Genomic DNA, 9,083 nt, shown 5'->3' with positions numbered 1-9,083 from the left:
CCCCGGTGGAAAGCAATCACAGATGCTGTGGCAAAATATATAGCAAGAAATATGGTGCCCATATACACTGTTGAAAAGCCGGGGTTTATTGACATGCTTAAAGTCCTCGACCCCAGGTATGTGCTACCAATATTGGTCCAGTCGAACGATGCAGCCCTATATGAGTTTGACTGCGCATTTTATTGACAACTGGACTCTGCGAAGCGTTTGCCTTCAAACAGCTTACTTTCCCGATGACCATAAAGGTGAAATAATTGCGCAGGGGCTAACAGATGCTGTGACCTCCTGGAACCTTGATGAAGACCGACTCATGTGTATGACAACAGACAGCGGCAACAACATAATAAAAGCCCTGAGAGACAATGAGTGGCCCAATCTCCAGTGCTTTGGACATAAACTGCACAACGCTATAAGTAAGAGTCTAATGGCTATGCATTCAAGTGATGTTGATTTTTTTTACACATGAACAGCCCAATTAATGCATGTTGTAATTAATTAATTGAAATCAATACATATTTCCACAAAATGTACATGCATGATTAATCATAATGGTATATATGGTGTGTGTGTGTGTGTGTGTGTGTGTGTGTGTGTATGTACATATATGCCCTTAGTGTGCATTAACAACGTGGAAATGTGAAAAAGACTTGTTTTGACACTGACCGATAGTGACATTGAAAATTGTTTTCTTTGTGTTTTATTTTCTTCTTTATTGTACAGAGAATGGTGTGAAGGACCCATGAATCGATCGTGCCATTGGGGTTTGTAAATAGGCGGTTGCTGCTTTTTCCTATAGTTGGAAGAAAAGACGAGAGATGGGTGAAGTACAGGCTGAGCTTGGTCTACCCACTCATCAGCTGGTAAGGGAGTCCCCGACCAGATGGGCTTCACATCAAAAAATTATAGAGAGATTTATCGAACAGGAGAAGGCCATAGTCTGTGTCCTGGGGTCCGACAACAAAAGCCGTCATCTTGTGCCCACTTGACAAGATATTGAGGTTTTAGAGTCCATAAATAAAGCTGTCAAGCCACTCCAACAATTTACAGACGCCCTGTCCAGGGTGTCTCCTACATTAAACCAGTGCTGCATTTATTCAAAACCAATCTCCTACAGCCAGAGGAAGAAGACACCGAACTCACTAAAACAATAAAAAGAAATATAATGCAGTACCTTGATGACAAATACAGCGACCCTGTGAAGAATGAAATCTTGGACCTCACCAATGGACCCCAGGTTCTGTACAACCTACATTGACCCAGACAAGGTGGAACAAGTCAAGAAAAGAGCTGTCACTGAACTGATGTCTCTGCCTGCTGAAAAAAGTACACCACAGCAATCTGGTCCAGCTGTGCAGGTGTGCCAAGGAGAAGTACAACCTCCACCCAATAAGAAAATGACTTTAGCTGCTTTCTTCAAGAAGAATGTACCAGAGCCATCTTCTCACCAATCAGAGGCAGTGGAAGTAGAGACAGAGCTGGCAACCTGAAGTAGACCCTGACACTGATCCACTTCAGTGGTGGAAGCGTCACAAACCAAACTTCCCAAGGCTCAGTAATCTGGCCAAAAAATACTTGTCTGTCCCTGCTACAAGTGCCACATCACAGAGGCTTTTCAGTGTGGGGGGGGGGGGATTGTTACATGGCCTCAAGCCAGAGGTAGTAGCATAAAAGAAGAATGTTGAAACTAAAGTAATGGATGAAGATGTTTCATTTTGTTTAGAATTTCAGGGATTCAGGAAAACTGTTTAAAGTTTTGTTTGTACTTTATGAATATGAACTGTTAAATATATGCTATTTTGTAATTGTTGTTACATTTATTTGACCAAAAGTGTTTTATCAAAAAGGGACACACAATTGAATTTTTAATTTATATTTTAAGTTATTTTGAAGGTGCATTGTGTCACTGTAAGTTCCTTGTTTCCTGTTACTCCTATGCCCAAGGGGGACATGTAGATTAAACGGCATAATGGAAAATCAGAACAAAATAAAGAGGACATTTGTTTTGAGCAATTTCTTTGTCAGTTGTAATTTGTTTTTAAATATAAAAAAAAAATCAATTAAAATTGAAAATCGGGTTTGGTGTGAAAAAAATGGAGATTTCTTTTTCAAGCCATATCACCCAGCCCTAATGTCAACCACAATTAGAGTTGTGGTTGTTGGAAAAGTGGAAAGATGTCCAAAAAACGGGTTTTCATAGTTATATTTTGTTTCTGTCAACTTTGAATGAAGTGTATTTTACGACGCTAAAACAACTGTTTATTTACATGTTTTCTGGTGGCTTTAGTTTTTATGTTTAAAAAAAGGATCTCAGAAATGTCTATCTCTGTAGAGATCCTTTCCATAATGTTGTCAGACACTTAGAATATTAATCTGAGTCTGTCAGCGGCAAAACAAGCACTTTTGTAAAGGTAAATACAAGCTGGACAATTGTCCTATTAATTTACTCGGAAAAACAACACAGACGTGAAAGGTTGCATTTAACAACAATTTACAGGTGAAAGATGTAATTGTTAAAAGTTATCGTTATTCCATTTTTAATAAATCATTTAAATTACCCCCTTTTTTGTGCTGATCCGAAAATTGATCCAATCCGTGACTCAAAACCGTAATCCGATCCGAACCGTGAGTTTTGTGATCGGTTGCACCCCTAGCCTCCAGCCCCTCCTCCTTGTGAAGTCGCTGTGCAAGACGGAGCGTCAACGATTCTCTTCAGGCTCAATGTTTTTAATAGCATGCTGCTTGTGGTGCTGTGGCTTGCCTTGAGTTGCAGTGTCCGCCTAACCAGGCCCACCTGCTTCTCTTCATAGTCGTCAGATTAATAATATAACAAAAGTAGAGGGAGGCAGGCCAATGTACAGCCCGATCCGGCAGGGGAGAGTTCCAAGCCCGAACAGGCTCTTCTCCTTAAACTGCATGTCTCTCTTAGTTATGCTCTTAGTTATGCTGTTACAGTTTTAGACTGCCGGGGGACTTCCGTCCTTCCTTCCTTCCTTTGACTGCTCTCTCCTCTCCTTTCTTTCCATTGACTGCTCTCTCCTCTCCTCTCTTTCCTTTGACTGCTCTCTCCTCTCCTTTCTTTCCATTGACTGCTCTCTCCTCTCCTCTCTTTCCTTTGACTGCTCTCTCCTCTCACTTTCCATTTGTGTGCATCCCGTCTTACGTTGTTACTAACCTGGCTCTGAGGAGTTTACTCTCTGGAGTCCTTGTGCTTTGATTTTTTTCTCACCCAGCATATTATCTTGGAGTACATTGGCACCAAGATCTTGGTTGCAGCTGTCGCCGTGGTCCTGCTGCACTCCCTACCAAGCTCTGCGGTAACCTGCAGTGTCATGCTGCTTCCTGCTGAACCCTGCTGCTTCCTGCTACGTCCATCCATGCTCTGCTGGGCCACGCTACATCCTGTATCGCCCTGCAGCGCCCTGATATGACATGAACTACTATGACTATCATTTGAAGTCACTGTTCCATTTTCTTTAAAGTGACTATTATTGCCTCTGTTCATCACATCCCCAATCGGCACCGTCAGACACCGCCTACCAAGAGCCTGGGTCTCTCCGAGGTTTCTTCCCAAGAGGGAGTTTTTCCTCGCCACTGTCGCACTGCTTGCTCTTGGGGGAATTATTAGAATTGTCGGGGCTTTGTAAATTATAGAGTGTAGTCTAGACCTACTCTATCTGTAAAGTGTCTCGAGATAACTCGTTATGATTTGATACTATAAATAAAATGGAATTGAATTGAAAAAAATTAACTGTACCGATAAACCACCGCGGCCACACAGCTGTGAAAGCGCGGCGGACGTCATTTATCAGAGTCTGGTAGTTCACCTTCTCTGCGGCAGTCTCATCTGCTTGAGCTGATCTTTATAGTAGAGCTATCAAGCGAATCGTTGCTAATCATTGCTAATGAGACTACAGTTCCCTTTCTCTCCGTCTTCGTGCCTGTACCCATTACCTTTATTTATGGAGCTGAGTAAAACCCGATATTTGATACTTTATTAAGTTTGCTGTAAAAGTTTTAAACTACAATCCAGAGTGGTTTGAATGACAGAAATCTGTTCAGATGAGAGTGCAACACAGACACCTGTAGAGTAACATTTCATACAGGATCCCAAAAACACAAATTAATTAACAAACAATGATGTATAACAAAAATAATACAAATTAACTTTGGATAGCCTTAGTCTAATATGATTTAACATGAGTTAGGAGGACACATGCTGTACGCACAGTGTTGAGATCTATAACATGTAACTTCCTGCATGGATCATAGTATGGTTTTAATGTTAAGTTGTTAATACATATTATGGTTACATATAACATTTTGGCTCCGGTTAATCGGGTATTTTATCTGCTGAATCATAACATTTATTTGACAAACCAACCAGATTTAAAGTGCCCATATTATGCTCATTTTCAGGTTCCTAATTGTATTTTGAGGTTGTACCAGAATAGGTTCACATGGTTTAATTAAAAAAAAAAAACATATTCTAGTTGTACTGCACATTGCTGCAGCTCCTCTTTTCACCTTGTGTTTTGAGCTCTCTGTTTTAGCTACAGAGTGAGACATCTCACTTCTGTTCCATCTTTGTTGGGAGTCGCACATGAGCAGTAGCTAGGTAAGGACTACTTGCTAGAAGCTAGCGCTGCTAGCGGTTAGCCACCTCGTTCTCAATGGCAAAACACTGCTACAACACACTAGTTAACCCTAATCTACAAAAGAACTACCTCCATGGCCCCGTTTCTGCAGGTATTCCACGCAAAGTTGGAAGTCCGCCCTTGTTTAGAAGAAGTCTCCCGGCTAATCCTGCCTTGTACTGACTGAAGTTGGAGAAACAAACAGCTAGCTGATGTAGTATTAGCTAAACTGGTTAACACACACCAAATGTTTCGGCCGATGACGTAGACGGCCCTGCTGATTTTGAACAGCTCACCCAGAGACTGAAGAGAGGACACATTCAGAAACTGTATCTCACTCAGAACAGCATGGATGTTTTTTTTTTTCCAAGATTGTATGCGTGTGGAAGCACCAGAGACACAAAATAACACCCCAAATCCCAGAAAAACAGATTTTTTCATAATACGGGCTTTAATTGACAAACACATAAGGCAAGACTTCAACAGTATCACATTTTAGTCTGGTTTGTTTAAATGTAAATAGTTATTTGTTTCTAAATTACTTGTTAATACCATGTAGTCATTGTTTTCAATAAATTGTTCCTAAAGCTTCGACAAGTTTATTACTGTATCCAGCCATTACGTGCTGCACAGTCACATCCTAAAGTAAATTCTCAACCTGTGGGAAACACAGCATGGGAGCGTGCCTATGTTCCCACAGTCCTATGTTCCCACATTTCTAAGATTTTTTTCTTTTTCACTTAAAATTAGACCCTACTGATGACTATGACTCCCACTTCACTCTTGCATTCTTTCGTTTCCAAATGCAGTGCCATTTGTGACATGAACGCAGCCTAAACCCAAATATCACGTCCGAAAACCCAAAACCAGGCAGATTCACGTGTTAATGCTCGCACCAGCACACTTGTGGCTTTTCACATGCGACAGCAAACTAAAATTCCTTCCACAAATGCTGCATCTGTATGGTTTCTCTCCTGTGTGAACTCTGATGTGTCTCTTCAACGTTCCCTTCTCACTGAAACGTTTCCCACAGAACGAGCAGCTAAACGGTTTCTCCCCTGTATGACTTCTCAAGTGTATAACAAGCGTCTTCTTCTGACTGAAGCTTTTGCTACACATGGAGCAGCTGAACGGTTTCTCCCCGGTGTGACTTCTCATGTGAGTCTTCAGATTGACTTTTGCGCTGAAGCCTTTGTTACAAACTGAGCAGGTGAACGGCTTTTCCCCTGTATGGCTTCGCATGTGGGCGTGCAGATTCCCTTTGCAGCCAAATCTTTTGTCACAAACTGTGCAACTAAATGGTCTCTCGAGGGCGTGGGACTGATCGTGATTCACCGTGCTCTCGTTTTTCAGGGTGTCTGAACCTGACTCTTGTTCTTTTGTCTCCTTCCAATCATCATTACTGTCCTCAGTCTCGGATTGACAGCAGTATAACGATTCAGTTTCTGTTTCCATCTGTTGAGCGGAGCCGCAGGCTGGAGGCTCCGCATCTTGGCTCTCCTTGGCTTGTCTCGGATGAAGCTGTGAGGACTGAGCTTTGTCTTCCTCGTCTTCACTCTTCACAGAGACAACAGTGAATGGGAACTTATTGCTATCGTCTTCCTCCAGTCCTTGGAGCCGCTCTCCTTCCTGAGTGCTCCATAGTTCCTCATGTTCCTCTTTAATGTGTCGGGGCTCTGGCTCCTCCCGGTCCATACTGGGCCTGCACTCCTGCTGCTCTTCTTTTCTGACAATCAGTTTCCGGACATCTGGAGGTTAAAATGAAATACAGACACACAGCTATTAATTTAAAAGGGACGGGCATTGGAAACTGGCAACAGCTATAAATGTTGTGATGCTGTACATTAGAGATTTGTACAAATGTCTATGTCTAAAGCATCTGTCCTTATTCAAATAAACATTAAATGAAATAAAGGTCCCATATTATGCTAATCTTTAGGTTAATTCTTGTGTTATGGGTTTCTACTACATATTTACTAGGGCTGCACGACGGGCAATTTTAAAATAAAATAATTACAAAACAAAAAAATAATTAATCCATTGTGATCTAAAGAGTTCTGCTCTAGGAATACCACAGCAACTAACTAAATCCAGAATCTAGATGCCTAGACAAGGCAGGATGATGAAAAGAAATAATAATAATAATAATAATAATAATAATAATAATAATCATAAAGATATATATATATATATATATATATATATATATATATATATATATATATATATATATATAAAAGTCAAAATAATCCCAAGTAGATATTTTCCTCATATAGTGCAGTCCTATTTAAAACCAGAAAGTATTCACATTTGAAAAGCTGGGGAACTAGGACATTGAATTTAATTTCCCCCTAAAAAATATAATAATAATAATAATAATAATAATAGCCTAGTGTAAAAACAATTGCCTAACTTTGTCATTTGACTTGTGAATTAATCAAGTAACTGTTTTAGCTTTACCCGGGTCCAAATGTTCTCGGTATTACACATTAATCTAACAACACAATTGATTATGTTTGCATGGTGAGTCATTCTCTTCCATTTCATTCATTTATTTGAACATCTTGCTTTGTGCTTTTATTATGAAAGTCTAACTTCCGACCTGGTTTTCGCTAACAGACAGCCTGCATTCAGTTAGCCATTTTAGCGCCGTGTAAAGCCACTTAAACGTGTAAACCTGTCACTTTCCTGGAACCAGTGACTTCGGTATAACGTAGCAACTTTTCCCGGACCTGCTTTGTTTCTGGGGGTGTCAGGTACGATAACATGCTCCAGCAGCTGGCGCTGGCGATAAATCTCCTCTTCGTAGTTTGATATGGTTGCTTCCAGCAGCCCGAAAATCTCTTCTACAGCCGCAGTCAGTCGCTCGTTAACAAAAGCCCTCAGCGTTTGAATCGTGGACATTTTCACCCAGACAACCGGACAGAGCGGCGAATGGCGGTGCTCTGTATGGCCGTCTCTTCCTCCTCTGTCTGCCGCCTGGAGCCCCTCCTTCACTCCGTCCCTCCCAGAACACCTCTCTCTCTCTCTCTCTCTCTCTCTCTCTCTCTCTCTCTTTTTAGACCAAGAGCCAAATGGAAAACCAATATAATAGTTAGTCTCATAATAAATGGTGACGAATGCACGAGTTCCAAATGCATAGCAAAATAAGTTTGGGATTTGTATGGCAACCTTTATACTTCATCATATCAACAAATGCTAACTTATTTTTGAAAAAATAAATAATCTGATTCCTGAAAAATAAAAACTCACACAAGCTCTGTGCACACACACAAATACATATTAGTGTCATTTTTCAGTTGCAGCTCATTTTTGAGGCTATGATAGGAATCCTTTTAAATAACAATATAGTGATTTAGATTCAAATTTCCAGTTATTTATTATCCAATGCACAATAATTACAGAAGGAGACGGTCTCAGGCTAATTCAATTTGTTTAAAGAAGAAAATCACAAAGTTCATGCTCTTTCGCCATTTGTGAGTGTTTATGGTATCAGAGTTATTACAATTCATCCTGTAGGGAACATGAACGTCTGCAGCGGCGCAGGCAGCCCTAATCCTGTACGCACTGTGCGTAAATCTTTTTCTGTGAGACATGCAACGTATCTAATGACAACAATGCCTAAATGCGCACAGGAGCAGCTGCCGACAGTACTAATTTTCTCATTAATTCATCAACCCATCCACTATTAATCAGAATGATAATTTTTATGACTTGATCCGTAGATAAACTGGTTGCTATGGGCACTGAGTATCGCTAAATCCAATAATATTGGTGCTTTCACAAAATATTTACACAATGAAATTTTTGATAAATAATCATCAGTAATGTGGATATAATGACTTGGTGGGTAAAGGCAAATAATAACACAGCTAGAACAGCTGTTAAGTTCAGAGCCTGTAAAACCAGGAAAAGACAACACGTGTCATATTAAGATATAAAGATATCCAAAATTTAAGATCATATCTAGTCTCATATAGTGATGCCGATATAATATTGATATATTAATGCCCAGCCCTACATAGACTCTTTCAATCTTTGGCTCGTCATGTTCCAGGAGGAGTCAGAAACTCCTGCAGGTTCAGCTAACAATAACTTAACTTAGTCTAATTTATTTTAAAATAATTTAGCATTTATAGAGGCTACTACTACCTATTACTACAAGTAGTAATAATAATAATAACGTCAAGTGGCCCAGGTTTGCCTTGGACCAGCCATTCGTTATGCTGCAATAGGGTTAGACTGCCGGGGGACTTCCTACGACACACTGAGCTCCTCTCTCCATCTGTGTGCATTCATGTCCCTAATATGTGTTACTAACTTAGCTTCTTCCCCGGAGTCCTTGTGCTTTTTTGCCTCGCAGGTTTCCTCGGATTGTGGTCGCACCTGGTACACATTTTAAAACTAGAGGGGACCGTTCGTTTCAAGCTGTGGCACCAAGGCTGTGGA

General features: G+C 40.5%; 1 protein-coding gene across 1 annotated transcript; it reads right to left on the bottom strand.

Moving 5' to 3' along the window:
• Positions 1-5,086: 5,086 nt before the first annotated feature.
• Positions 5,087-7,645, bottom strand: LOC114560544 (zinc finger protein 568-like). The gene is made up of 2 exons (XM_028585987.1): positions 7,367-7,645; positions 5,087-6,382 (listed from the first exon to the last, which is right to left on the bottom strand). The coding sequence occupies exons 1-2, from the start codon at positions 7,536-7,538 to the stop codon at positions 5,511-5,513; spliced, it is 1,044 nt and encodes a 347-aa protein (XP_028441788.1). The 5' UTR covers positions 7,539-7,645; the 3' UTR covers positions 5,087-5,510.
• Positions 7,646-9,083: the final 1,438 nt, after the last annotated feature.

This window comes from Perca flavescens, chromosome 8 (genome assembly GCF_004354835.1).
Source record: "Perca flavescens isolate YP-PL-M2 chromosome 8, PFLA_1.0, whole genome shotgun sequence".
Lineage (NCBI taxonomy): Eukaryota > Metazoa > Chordata > Actinopteri > Perciformes > Percidae > Perca > Perca flavescens.
This window is presented reverse-complemented; position numbering and strand designations above follow the sequence as displayed.

Bases quoted from the DNA above. Each gene is read 5' to 3' on its own strand.
- LOC114560544 (XM_028585987.1), bottom strand. From the start codon at position 7,538: ATGTCCACGATTCAAACGCTGAGGGCTTTTGTTAACGAGCGACTGACT. The intron at 6,383-7,366 runs GTCCGGGAAAAG...TTTAACCTCCAG, and splicing joins CACCCCCAGAAACAAAGCAG to ATGTCCGGAAACTGATTGTC.